Here is a 14,716-nt window from a genome sequence, read left to right as displayed (position 1 = left end):
TCCTCTCGTCGGGGAGGAGTACAGAAATCGATTTAAAGAGCCCTTTATATCGATATAAAGGGCGTTGTAGTGTGGACGGGTACAGCATTAAATCGATTTAACACTCTTTAAATCGATTTAAACGCGTAGTGTAGACCAGGCCTCAGTGGAGAACTATCTCTGATAGCTACTGCCTTGGCTCTGGCCAGCACTTACTCTGGAGTGTGGATGTACATATGCCACCTTTTCATTTAGCAAGAGCAGGGCCGGCGCTTCCATTTAGGTGACCTATGCAGTCGCCTAGGGTGCCAGGATTTGGGGCGGCGGCATTTTGCCGCCCTTGGCGGCAATTCGGCGGCAGGGGGTCCTTCCGCACTCCCGGTCTTTGGGGCACTTCAGCAGCAGGTCCCAGAGCGAGTGAAGGACTCACTGCAGAATTGCTGCCGAAGACCCAGAGCGTGGAAGGACCCCCTGGCACCGCTCCTGAGCAAAAGTGGGCCAAATTTACTGCTAGGGCACTTCAGTGGAGTTGTGCCCACTTACACCAGTGGTCCACCAAGTCTTCAGAGTATTTCTAGTCTGTACGCTGACTACTGATCCTGCAAAAAGCAAAGGCCTTCAAGCTTTTGAGTAGAGCTGGTTGAAAAATGGCAGCTGTTCTTCACAGGGAAATGTCAAGGTTTTTTTTGTTTTTTTTTAGACAACAAAGGGAAAAAAATGTAAAAATCAAAACATTTTCAGTTTTCAAAGAACTTCTGGTAACACTTTGGCATTTTGAAAACCAAAAACTGATTGATATAATTATTTTTTTACTGAAAACCAACAAATTTTAAATGAAAAATTTTCAATTTTTTTTATTGAAAAAATATTTTTAAATGAAAATTTGTCAAAAATTTGTGTTTTGGTCAGAGCCATTTTTGGACAAAATAGGTTGGGATGGAAATAATTCAACTAGCTCTACTTTTGAGTGAAAAACTAATTACGTTAAGATAAAGCACGTGATCTGAGGTTCATGCACAAAAACCACTTCAGAATGAAAGCAAGCTTCACAGTTTGGAGAAGAAGAGTTTCTTTGAAGCTCACAATGGCTTGAGACAGGAAAACCAGCTAAAGAGAAGATTTCTGCAAGGAATCTATAAAAATACACTAATCTGAGCTATCGGGTGAAAAAAATCTCTTTCCTCATTTATTTATTTATTTTGCAGCAAATTAAAGCGATAGAAAGATATATGAGAAGGCTGGAGTTCCACATTAGTATGGTAATGAACAATTCTATCATGTTTCTTCTGCTTTTATATTATTAAGAAAATCAACCATTGCCTAGAGTAGGGGTCCACAACTTTTCAGAAGTGATGTGCTGAGTCTTCATTTATTTACTCTGATTTAAGGTTTTGCCTGCCAGTAATACATGTTAACATTTTTAGAAGGTCTCTTTCTATAAGTCTATAATATATAACTAAACTATTGTTGAATGTAAAGTAAATAAGGGTTTAAAAATGTTTAAGAAAGTTCATTTTAAATTAAATTAAAATGCAGAGCCCCCCCAGACTGGTGGTCAGGACCCGGGCAGTGTGAGTGCCACTGAAAATCAGCTCGCGTGCCATAGGTTGCCTACCCCTGGCCTAGTGTGAAAGCTTCCATTCCAGAGGGACCCACTTCGCTGCCTCTCCCCAATGCAGTTAAAGTACTGCAATAACTCCTGAGACAGTAATAAAGAAAGGATTTTTAAAAGCTTTAAAACTTTTGAGGTTCACCAGTTCTATATGCACACCAAACACGCCCACTGATGATGGGTGCAAAGGAAATGCAGGGTCAGGCCCTTGATGGATAAGCTAAGATCTCATCATACATTTATTTTAAAGGTACAGGTAAAGGTACACCTGCACCTGCAAGAAGTTTAAGTTCACGATTTGATCTACTGCATGTTAAGTCTCACAGTCAGACTGCAAGTGTCCTCTGGATTTCAACACTAGTTTTTACACCATTTCATTCCACTGGGCCAATTTCTGCTCAGTTACACCAGCATATACTTGGAATAACTCCATCCAAGTCAGTCGGTTTATTCTAGATTTATACCAGTCTGCTTAGAATCAAACCCACAGTATATTTTCTTTTAGTCATTAATATATCTACCAATTAACATTTTTCCCAACTTGACAAAAGATGCATTTATGATAGATGAAATGTCTACTGAGATTCATTTAAAAAACACACACACTGCTTGTTATATACAAGAGTGACCAGCATAAAAAAAACACTTTAATTTCATTGTTCTCATAATCACGCAGCTCAAAGGAAATCTTTAAGAAATACAGTAGGTTGAAATTTTCTGTCCAAACAATACACTTCCTTGCTGGTAACCTGCATGTCAAAATTATAGCCTAAAGTACATTTTCTGTCTAAATCCTTCCTACGCCATCCACATCCTGCACAGAGCTACTGGTTTCTGTGTTTATGAAGCGATCCTAAACATAAGAGGAACTAATGAAAACAACTCTACTTGCTCAGTAGGTTTGTTCACTGCTCTGTAACCCATGGTGACAAATATATAGACTATTGTGTGCGAGAGTTTTATAACATCAGATCTTAGGCAGCTATTTAGGAAAATGGTTTTTAAATGGATAGAAGCAGAAGAATCTTTCAGAACAAGGACAAACTATGCTGTCTTCTGATAACAGCAGTGCCCTATCAATGCTAAGTACTGTTGTCACTCTATACAGGAAACAAAGCATGGAAAACAGGAAGTGCAGTAACAGGTGGCGAATCTTTACAGTGGCAGATGAATTCATCTAAACCAGGCTCACATGTGCAGACACAGAGTCTGAGCACAGGGGTAGGTCCCACCCTGATTACGGACATAAATAGCAAGTGACAACTATTTATAGTAGCTCTTTAGAATGGAGACTAGAGGGTTGTTAGCTGGAAAGATTAAGTGTAGAGGGCTTGCATCTCAGAAAAGCTTGGTTCGTAATTCTGAAGTGTTAATAAAGTTACCTTTTCTTCCATTAATCTTTGTTGAAGTATTCCACTTGTAAACTGCCTTCTGGTTTAGTTACAGGTCCTCAGATAAATTATATCTGCCATTATGAACCCAAATCAGCCTTGTTAGCCTGATTTTTACACTTCAATTTTTGAAACTGTGATGGAGGGGGCTCAGAGCCGGTATACTCAGTCACACTTCTTGTCTCCCATTCAACTGGGAAACAGGCAACAGCATTGTTAGAGATAGAGCTGAATGTGACATTTTGATTTAGGATCTGAGCATTCCTAAAGTTTGGGGATCCAGGTTTTGGTTCAGGTTAATTTCTAATGTAGATAAAATACAGTCATGGTGGCAGGTAGTATATGAAGTCAAGTTAACACAAGTTTTGATAGAGGCAAGTTCTGCTGTGAAAGATCCACAACTGAGCAGCATTAGGATGCAGTGCATGATCCGCTAGGAAAAACTGGAATATATAAAAACTGAATTTTGTCCACTGCTAGCAGGAACAGTTGAAAGAACTAATGTGACAACCTCCTTGTAGTTTTAGTTTCACAGAAAAAAATCCAACTCTTAAAATAACTTTGTTTTACTAATGAAACAATCAGATTCAGCTCCTGCAGCTGGCTGCTGAATCCGAAGAAGTGGAAGTCTCTCTGCTGCAAGCCCCTGCAAATAACTCCACTATAACAAGTGTGCACACGAAGGATGAGGGTTTAAAAGAAAAGCACAGTTGGAGTGTTGGATAAGCTTACGGAATTAATAATAGCATAGGGAGCTCTTTTCTTCTAAATTTATGATCTAAAACTGGCCCACCATTCCTAGATAACTAGGACCAAAATTTCCAAAAGTGATTAGGGAGCCTTGGGTGCCCAATGTGAGACACTTTCAAGGGGCTGATTTTCAGAGTTACTTTTGAAAATCTTAACCCAAGTTGTTACTATCTAATGGCTGTTCAGTGGTCTATATGAAATGAGTTAAAGGCCTCTGTCACAGTTTCAGCGTAACTGAATCTGTATCCTCCCTACCCCTCTGGCCCACTCCAGGAGTTTTAAGCTGCATAGTCCCCTTACACTTGGATATCCCCAGCAAGCCAGTCTGTCTAAAGGCCAGTGCCTGAGCTTTGCTTTCTCCTCAAGGGCTATGACCAGTGTATTGTCAGCAGTTACAGGTTACCAGCTTTTTCTCAGCAAGCACCTTTATTGCTTAAGGTAAAGCCATTACACAGAAAAGTATGAATAAATAAAAGCTCCTGCATGCATGCTAAAAGCTTATCCGAGGTCAACCATCAGTCTTTGAGAGTCCTTGTAGGTTAAAGTCCTCACAACCCTTCTGCAAGGGTTGGGTCCCACACTGGGAGAGAAGCTCCTGTCCATTTGCTGGATCAGAAAGAAGGCCCTGAGTCAGTTCAAGCTCATCCTTTTATCCCCAAAGCCTTTCCGTTGTCTCTTAATCTCTGGAAAACCCAGCTTGAATCAGAATATACAGATAACAGCAGGGGGTGATACCTCTCTAGAGTTGTTTGGTTTCAGTGATTCACTTTAACCACCTCTCACTGTTTTTAGTCACTGGAGGAGCTGTGGTAACCTTCCCTTGTGGAGCAGAACATAATCAATCATACATAAACCATTCATCACTTTCATGCAATACTGTCCCCAAAGATATTGCATGCAATTGCAATATCCGTCTCAGCCCCCACCCAGGTCTTGGCATTCACACTGCAGCACTCACCGCTGACAGTACCTGCCATCAGCATAGTGGCCAAGGCTCTATTTGGAAACTCAGCTACTTTCCCACTGCCACTATTGTGCTGTCCTTGGTTTTGAGACCAAACAGAGGACATTAGTACTCCCCAGGGCTGTCAAATCCAAGCTCTTTTATAAGCTTGAAATTGATTTTAAAAAGAGATTTAGAGAGTTCTACATATTCCAGATAAAAATGGAAAACAGTAGCTGGAGGTCTGCAGAACTAAAGTACAAATTGCTGAGTCTCTGTCTTGCTGAAGTTTTATAGCAGAGGATGTTTTTTCATATTGCATCCCTTTTAAATGTAATGTGATGGCATCAAAACTACAGTTGTTTATCCGCTGGTGTATCTAAAAAAAAAATTCAGAATTGTTCAGTTCTATTTCCTTTTAATGGAACCTGTTTTATGATTCCTTTGGGTTTCTTTATTTTAGTGTGCTTCCATTGTTCCTGCTAGGTGGATGAGCTGTATGAAGCCTATTGTATCCAAAGACGTCTTTGTGACGGTGCCAGCAAAATGAAGCAAGCATTTGCAATGTCACCTGCTAGCAAAGCGGCTCGAGAAAGTTTGTCTGAAATCAACAGAAGTTACAAGGAATATACCGAGGTATGTGCTGTTCTGTGTAGTCCAGTCCTGCACTGCTTGACAACAATGGGAGCGTTCCCATAGATTTCAATGGGAATTTTTGTCTGAATAAGAACTGCAGGATCAGTCCCTACATCAATGCAGCTAATTACTTTTCACTTTTGAAATATTTGACTGATTAGAAATATTATGGGACTATTTTGTATTTACTTCCATGGGGCAGTAGGAGACCTGCAAATACAAGCTTGTCACTCTGTCAGAGATGGATGGAGAGGGCACAGTGAAATTATATTTTAATACTACAGTATTTCCATCTAAACATGCGCCCTGGGGCCACTGTTCAGGAAAAGGCATAAGACTGCTCTGAATCTGTCTATCTGTACCCCAACTAAATTCTTCCCAATTCTGCAGATTTCAGTACATTATGGTTTCCATTAGCCTAGAACCCATTTGTGTGAAGACATCTGCTGCATCTTTTCTAATCTTACTCAGTATTCTCAAATCTACTTTATTAACATGCGATTGCATTGTGACCTGGAAAAACTATAGAAAGGTGTGAAAACCACCGCAGCTCCTAGGTAATAGAAATCTCCTTAAATACAGAGAATGCATTGGGAAGAGTCCATAGTGTGTTCCACATAGCTCAAAGCATAAAAGCATGTTGAGATCCACTTTGGCACAAATCCTTAGCTGGAGGGAGGGGTGGGAAAATGATCAGCTTATACCATGACGGCAGAGACTTCGTTCTGCCAATGCAAAGATTATAATGCAACCAAAGAAGAACACTGGGCCAAATTCAGCTTTAGTGTAAACAGGCTTGGCTGACCTGAAGTCAATAGGGCTGCATCTGTCTATTCCAGGGCTGACTCTGGCAAGTTGATTTTAATTTGAGATACTTATCTTTATCTACTGAACATTGTGGGATCTTTTCTTTCTAAACTATTATTTTTGTGTGTGGTTTAAAAAAAAAAAGTGGGAGGTTGGTCTGATGTCAATCTTTCTTTTTCCAACACAGAACATGTGTACCATTGAAGGAGAGCTGGAAAACCTATTGGGGGAGTTTTGCATCAAGATGAAAGGTAATTGCCTCCCTCCCAACCCTTCTGCAAGAACAGACTTGCCAGAGCTCTCTGTGTGTGTTCCTGAGAGCTCTAAGAGCAAAAGCTAATTTAGGTTTAATATATGAGAGGTTTGTTTTTCCCATCACATCAGTTGCTGAGCCTTCAGAACCCTGAGTTACACCCACACTGAGTAGAATTGATCATACTGGTTTGATGCTCAGATCTGTACAGTGAGCTCTTCAAAGACAATTCTTCTATTTTTCAGGGAAATGAAGTAATTAGACTGCATTGCTTTGGTTATCAAGATGAATGTGTGATGTGGTTGTAAAATGTTTTCTTATTTTGATACCAAGTTTGAAAGTCATTTAGCTTTGCAGAGATTGATTTTTTGGGGGGAGGTGGAAGGGGGTGTTTTTGTTTTTTGAGTAAAAATTAAAAAAAGAGAGTAGGGGCACCTTACTTTTGAAAGACCCCCACCTAGCTCGAGGGTGTAATCTATGCTTCAGCCATAAGTCCTGTGTTTTTACTGTGGTCTGATTTCCTCCTACAAGATTAATGATTCTGAAAACAATAGAAGCACTTTTGCACAGATACAACCTTTAACAAGTTCAGTGAATTAAGTCTTGTTTCAAGACTCAATGCTTGAAGTAAAAATTGGAAAAGAGCTTTTTAAAATTAAATTCTACTTGTCACTTTTTCTTCACTCTTGTCAAACATTAGCACTAAGATACTCATGAAAACAAAATTTTTGTTTTGAAAAATTCATAAGCTCCTTACGTATTTTCAAGTGTCAGAGGGGTAGCCGTGTTAGTCTGGATCTGTAAAAGCAGCAAAGAGTCCTGTGGCATCTTATAGACTAACAGACGTATTGGAGCATGAGCTTTTGTGGGTGAATACCCACTTTGTCGGATGCCACAGAACTCTTTGCCACTTTCACATATTTTCCTCACTTGATGTCATAGTTCCTGTCCACACTAAGTGAAAAGACATTGCAAAAAATATCATTTGGAGTATCTTGAGCTTGCAGTACCTATAAAAAGGCTTTGCCTTCCATGTGCCATTCTCTCGCAGGCATTTTACAAACATTGGTTGTATCAGTAGGTTGCAACATCTGAGACAAAATTTAGATTTAGCCAAGATCACGCTGAATTGATTCAGCCTACAATAGTTTGTCCCCAGTGGAGATGGGAAGTGACAAATGTTGCAATTATACTCACTTAACCACTCCTAACTCCATCCACAGTCCAGTGTCTCCCATTTAAAAGCCCCTGTTTGCAGTAATAGTGTTGGGCACTAGCAGAGAGGCAGTCTGGTGTTCCAGAATGCACTGATACAACCAAGGCTATAAGACATGCCATGAATGGAAAGCGTAAACTTAGTTCTGTAACAAATAAAACTGCTGTGTGTACACCCTAAACCAATTAAAAGAACAGATGATGCAAAACGCTACTTCTAGAAGTCAGCATCCCTGCAAGACTGATGTGTGCATAATGGGATGTTTGTGACATCACTGATTGCAGTAGAAATGATTGTCATAAATGGCATAACTTCAAAGACCTGACCCTGCATTCTTGCACACCCTAAGCTTCCAGTGAAATCAATGGGATTTTATGGTAACCTGATTCTTCATTCCATGCACATCAGTGAGGAATAAGCATCAGGAACAGAGTACTTAAAAATCCTAATTACATGCAGAAACCCTTAACATAAAAGAATGGGAGAAGAGAAATGATATATAATGCATCATCAGAATTTTCTCTGGGAAGTTCAATGCAAGTGATAAAGCAAAACTGTTGTAACCCTAGGATCCGAGGGTGGAGCTGAAATATACATTTCTGAAAAGCTTAAACGACCCCAGTCATTTCAGTGCAAATCACTTTTATTTTGTGTCATGCATTAATAACAGTAGAGCAACACAGTCTCCTCCATTTACACTGAACAAACAATAATGTCAGAAGGTAAAGAGATTTAGCTCTATTTTCATAACATATGATGTTAAAAAAATCACGATCGTTTTACGAAGTAATGACAATGGCCGTGCCAGTCTTCCATTCAGGATTAACTCCCCCACCGGAAGGATGGATACTAAACATCGCCACGTGTGCCATGAAGTGCCACCCATCTCCAGTACTCTAGGTGCTGTCACAGCACTAAATGCTAGGGGATGGCACACAATCAACTAAACTAGCCTCCCCATATTCCTCTCCTAATCTCTATGGAAATATACTTTGATCAAGCTGTAGCCGTTTGAACAACAACAGAGGAGTGGCATGGCCCTTCCGGGTTAGCCTAGTAATACCAAGAGCTCCAGTGCTTTCATACTGCTTTTCAGACTTGCTTTCCCTACCACTCCCTTCTGTGTCCCTTCACTCAAACAAATGCTATAGGCCAATCCCCCTGATCAAAGACAAAGATGGAGCTGCAGTTTTAAACCACCCTCTCCTCCCCACCCTTTCTATTGGGATGAAGAAAATGTTCTTTTATTTACATAAAATATGTTCAATGATACTGCCCAGCAGAGACCAAGTTAGCTGATACGAGCAGCTTTATGGAGATGGGAGCATCAGCAGAGTGCTAGTAAATGTAAATTATTTATAAACAATAAATAAATTAGGAAGTGGGAGGCAATAGGAGCCCTGACAGAGGGCTGCTTTGTTCTTCTGCTCCCAGTGTTCAGGAGAGAGTAGAGGATATGCTGCGTTCTGTTCAAAGAACCCACTAAAGAAGTGAAAGGAAAGAGTCTGAGTCCAGATTCTTAACGCAATGACCCACGATAGATCAACCAGTAGTAAAAGAATTGAGTTTACCTGCAGTAGGTTGGATCTAAATACCTCTTGTTTTTTAAAAAGAGGGTTTGTTTTGTGGGTACCGCAGCGAAGACTGGAATTCTAATGGAGTCTTGAGTTTGATTCCCTGTTCTGCCACAGATTTCCTGTGGGACTTTGTGTTAGTCACATAGGCACAGATCCTCAAAGGTATTTAGGCACTTCACTCCCTTTGAAATCCATGGGAGTGAGGTAACTAATACCTTTTGAGGTATTAGTTTTTCTGTGCTGCAGTTCCCCATCTGTAGAACAGGGATAATGCTTCCCTGCCTAACCAAGGTGTTAAGAGGATACATTAATTTGTAAGCTACTCAGATGCTATAGTGATTGGGCCCATATAAGAATTGCTTAGGGTGTTATAAAAGAGGTGTAATTAGGAGTAATGAGATGAAATAAAGTTGAAGACTTTTACGCCAAATATCAGCAATAGCTTCCTAATAAGGAGATAAGAGAGTCTGCAGGAAAGTGGAAGAAGTTCCCTCACGTGAGACAATTTAAATTAGGCTTGTGAAAAAATAGCAGATGTGTCCGGTAGCTGTAGGGAACAGTCTTGCATGGGCAGGGAGAGTGACATAATTGGTGTCTCAACCTCCTATGCATTTATGAAAAGAAAGTGTCTTAAAAGAATCCTGCTCTTTATAATTTGTATCTCAGTTTGGTAACTATTTGCAAGTAAATGTAATGCAGTTATCAGTGATGCCAACTCTTAGCAGCCTCATGATATCAGATATTATTCTTAAAGCCCCAGCTTCTGAAGTCATATGGTTACATGAGAATCTCTACTTTTTTATTTTTTAAATATAAAGCTTTCAGCCCTCATGCTTACAGAAAAAAGCTTGAAAATTTGAACCCTGAAGATTCTGCAAAAGGCAAATAAGAACCCCCCAGATTAATTATTTTTAACCAATCCTCATTATTTGTTTGAGGCCTGACTCATGGTTTTTGAGCAGTTGTTGGGCTGGCAGTACTGGCATTCTTATATCAAATGGCAAATACTTCTTAAATTTAGGAAGAGCTCTTACTGAAATGGTAAATTAGGCTTGTGAAGGATTGCTGCCATCTACAGACAAGACTTGAGAATAGAACACAGTAATATTGGAAGCCTGCAAAACACCAGGTTTATGTACTTAGTGACCACTTGACTGCCTCAAAGCTAAGTTCTCTCTGTACAAACTAAGGTTGGATTCTGCTCTCAATTACGTTAGTAGAACTTAATTGTTAAAGAAGTGATATCAATATAAATGAGAGCAGTTTTAGTGTATAATCTTGATTATGGATGAGTGGTGTGTGTGTGTGTGTGTGTGTAAAATACACCAGGCAACGTTGCATATGGTATTAGAAGCAATTTACTTGCAGATCTAAGCTTTCTTTATGCAATTCAAAGTGTATAGTCCTAATGTTCCACTGAACATTTGCATTTATTAGAGGTGTCGCAACTATGTGCGTGTCCAAGAGCAGAATTTGACCCTGAACATGTCATGGCATGTATCTCATGCCATTTATGTCAATATAGGATGCTACGTGTTGCTGAATCTGGTGACCTGTTTCAGTTTTATCAGGAGTTTATAATTAAATTCCCCATCTGACCATGTGGCATAACAAATATCACTGGGCAAAAAATAGAATGAAAAAACGCACTGTCATTTTCCTATTACCAGTTTGGATAGTGAATATACCAAACAAAAAGCAAACTAGCAGACAGCAAGTTATCCAAGATCTCTCTAGCATGACTGCTGTCTACTTGCGTTACATTCAAATAGTTTTGTTCATTCCACATGATCACCATTTATAATAAACCATGACACAGAGATCATGAAAAAAAGAACGAAGTTGTAAGCTTATGTCATGACTCCTTTAAAGCTGTTCAGTTCTTGATGCATTTCCATTTCTTGGGGCTGTAGTAGTAGCTAAGAAATGCATTTCCAATCCACCAGAAGATACTTGAGATTTGGGACTTGTCTTATTAACTGATTTATAGAGCTGCACTAAAGAATTTGAGGGGCTAGTAGGAAATTTTCATAGCTAAAATCCAGCCAGGAGCATAAATCAGACATTCAAATACCAAACAAACGAAATCCATGATTGGGTTACTCTCTCAGCTACCAATGCATCCTACTCTCATGTTGCCCAGCAACAAAAAATGAACTCGGCAGCTTCCCTGCCATTTGTCGATCTTTATAGAAGCCAGAGAGGCAGCCTGAATCTCAAACAGTAAGAAATACTGGTGGGTTCAATTCTCTTAGAAAGGATGTACAAAGTGCTGATGCACATGGCATGACTTTACTCATGCCATAAAAGGAGTGCTAGGGTTTTGATCAGGTCTTAAGCATTCAGTTTATACAAGTAAAGGGAGCTAGAAAGGGAAGAAGGTGTTAAAGTGTGTCTTCTGAAAATGATCTCAAATGTCATTTGCTCTTAGGTCTGGCTGGTTTTGCTCGTCTTTGTCCTGGAGATCAATATGAGGTAAGTATCATATCAGTTCCCTTAGTGTAAAATGGGGGTGGGGGGAAGAGGTGGGATTTCCATCACTTTGTACATGATCCTGAAAGTAACTTCTTGTAGTGACACCTCTGGAAAATGCTGCTTTTTCCTCATGTATATAGCAAGAAAAGCCCCACTGTTGTCTTTAACTGAATGTGTCAACAGTGAAGACTCCAAGATCAGACTCAAAGTACTGGATGATGGCTATTAAGATAACAATAGGTCTGTCTTCAGCTTTGTTTTAGGAAAAAATCATGTCTCACAATACCTCATTTTTAGCATAAGTCTCCAATTCCTCTGTGCAGAAGATGCCTCATTTATCCAGTCAGTGCAGATGGAATAGACCAAATCTATTAGAGCAACACTATATCAATGGGACATTAATACCAGGGCAGAATATATATAGGAATGACAGAACAGGTTGTGCTGGTTGGGGAGTGGCACTATATGTGAAAGGAAGCATAGAGTCAAATATAGTAAAAATCTTAAATGAATCAAACTGTATCACAGAATCTCTATGGATAGAAATTCCATGCTTGAATAATAAGAATATAACAGTAGGAATATACTACCAACCACTTGACCGGGACGGTGATGGTGACTGTGAAATGCTCAGGTTGATTAGAGAGGCTATAAAAACAGGAAACTCAATAATGGGGATTTCACTTCCCCCATATTAACTGGGTACATGTCAACTAGGACAGGATGCAGAAATAAGTTTCTAGACACCATTAATGACTGTTTTGTGGAGACAGGATACTGGACTAGATGGACCCTTGAACTGACTCAGTATGGCCATTCTTATGTCAACTTTTATCAGATGCAGATCAAAACCAACCAGAACCTTTTGGAAGTTAGAAATAGTTTGATAAGATTTCCCCCCACCCCTCCCTTTTACCAAAACCCACTTATTAATCCACCAGTGACCATTTCTTATTTGCAGTGGCAGGTCCTCCATTGGGGGCAGACAGTTCACTAGCTAGGGGCAGGTTCTCTCTATGGAAGACTGACCAGGTAGCCTAATTCTTCCATACCAAGATCCTCCAGCCAGGGTGGCCTGCTGTTCTCCCTGCTTTAAAATGTAGCATTAGGTAGGGGGCTTCACTTACGTTTATGCCACAGAATTCACAAAATCTTGGAGCATGCAGGATTACTCTTTGTCTTCCCAAAAGAACCTGTCAGCCCCTAGAGAATCCTGGTGCCTGAAAATAGAGGTAGACGTCCAGCCCTGTGATTCTCTCCCCTAGATACGGAGATAATAGAGCAGATAAGTGAAGCTGTGGTCTCTTGGCCAGAGGAGGTTGTGGAGGAAGGAGAGAACAGGACTCCCCATGCAATCTAAAATCATTCGGACAAGCTTCTGACAAGCATATCAACTTATGGTGTTCTTGCAAATCTCACCCCTGAATCTTTTCACGTCTCTAGCAATGATACTAATGACATTGACATCTCCTTTTTCTCAGCCCTAGCTGCTGAGAGGGAAGGAATTTCTGGTATTAAGGGTTTGCCTTCCCTTTCTGCCCTGGGTTCTGGATCAGTAGGAGCAAGTATTTCTGCAAGACATCTAGTGCTGTGAGAGCAGGTTTACATTATGAAATGAATGTGAGAACTCAGTGCAGTGCCCCTTCAGCATAGACTTTCCTCCATGCAGAGTTCAGCATTCATAGCATCTATTCTTCAGGTGTATTTCAGAAACTGCCCTTTTCCTCATATCTTTGTCTGACATTTGTCTGCTGAGAACAGGTAGAACATGCATGCCAAGGAACTAAGAGGACTTTTCTTTCTCATAGATTTTCATGCGGTATGGCCGCCAGCGATGGAAATTGAAAGGCAAAATTGAAGTGAATGGCAAGCAAAGCTGGGATGGAGAAGAAATGGTTTTCCTCCCTCTTATTGTTGGGCTGATCTCTATTAAGGTAAATACACCAATTTGTACTGTCTAGCCCCACCTGCTGCTAAAAGCTGCCCATAAAGCTGAAATAGAATATGAGGCCCTGTTCCGAATACTACTGCTCTTTACCCTTGCAGGTCACAGAAGTTAAAGGACTTGCTACTCACACTCTAGTGGGAAGTGTTACTTGTGAGACAAAGGACTTGTTTGCAGCTCGGCCTCAGGTGGTTGCTGTTGACATTAACGACCTCGGCACTATAAAGCTGAACCTTGAAATTACCTGGTAGTAAGTAAAACTGCTTTACTTTTCAGTGGGTCAGCAGCTTCTCAAAGCCAAGTAGAATCTCATATCCTCTTGTTTCCCTGGTGAAGAGCATTGGTAGACAGTGGTGACCCCCGCTTTACCATAGACTTCCTGTATGACCTGGGGCTAGTCACTAAAGATACAGCCACACTTAGGGCAACATGCAGAGTATAGACACTGCACACCCAGCTAACCCCGCTGTAAACAGCAGTGTAGACAGTGAGGCACAACGTAGTTGAGCAGAATAATGTAGACTGCCCTACACCCTTGGGTGTGTACCCTACATGGCTCTCTACCAGGGTTGCCAAACCTCCAGGAATACTTTCAACCAAAATTGGCAACCCTATTCTCTACAGGCCCTGGGAGTGCCTCCTAAGTCTACACTGCTGTTTTTAGCAGCATAGTGTCCTATTGCCGCCTAGCTGCCAGAGCCTTTTCCTGTCATTTATAGCTACACACCACAGTGCCGAGTGTGGACACAGCCTATCTCACTGCAGAGTGTAGCAGCACATACTTTACATATCAGCGGAAGTGTATACAAGGTCTTAGTGCGCTTGTGCAGTTCTCTACCTGTACAAAGCACTTCTCCACTTCACAGAGGTGTTATGGGGATAAATACATTAAAGACTGGGGCACTCAAATGCTACAGTGATGGGGGGCATATAGGTACCATACAGATGTTGCCTCATCAAACTCAAACATCTGACGGCAAAATTAGGCCCTTCTTATATGCATGAAAATCTCAGTTACACTGGTGCAAATTTTAGTGGAGATTTACACTAGCATAATAACCAAGAACAGAATTTGGCCCAGAGCATTAAAAACTAGCCTTCACGTGCTTGACACATTGCTTCAGGGTAGGGG

The 14,716-nt window shown here is 40.6% G+C and overlaps 1 protein-coding gene across 2 annotated transcripts in view; it reads left to right on the top strand.

Annotated features, from left to right (window-relative positions):
- Positions 1 to 14,716, top strand: part of RIPOR2 (RHO family interacting cell polarization regulator 2) — a 98,754-nt gene that overhangs the window by 55,626 nt on the left and 28,412 nt on the right. For both annotated transcript variants that reach the window (XM_075062872.1, XM_075062873.1), the window contains exons 5-10: positions 1,185 to 1,238; positions 5,162 to 5,311; positions 6,306 to 6,369; positions 11,596 to 11,639; positions 13,448 to 13,573; positions 13,686 to 13,834. In XM_075062872.1, the coding sequence (XP_074918973.1) occupies positions 1,185 to 1,238; positions 5,162 to 5,311; positions 6,306 to 6,369; positions 11,596 to 11,639; positions 13,448 to 13,573; positions 13,686 to 13,834 (587 nt within the window). The remainder of the gene's footprint in view (positions 1 to 1,184; positions 1,239 to 5,161; positions 5,312 to 6,305; positions 6,370 to 11,595; positions 11,640 to 13,447; positions 13,574 to 13,685; positions 13,835 to 14,716) is intronic.

The sequence above is a fragment of the Chelonoidis abingdonii genome, chromosome 2, assembly GCF_003597395.2.
Source record: "Chelonoidis abingdonii isolate Lonesome George chromosome 2, CheloAbing_2.0, whole genome shotgun sequence".
NCBI lineage: Eukaryota > Metazoa > Chordata > Testudines > Testudinidae > Chelonoidis > Chelonoidis abingdonii.
Note: the sequence above shows the minus strand (reverse complement) of the source record. Positions and strands in the feature narration are given on the sequence as shown.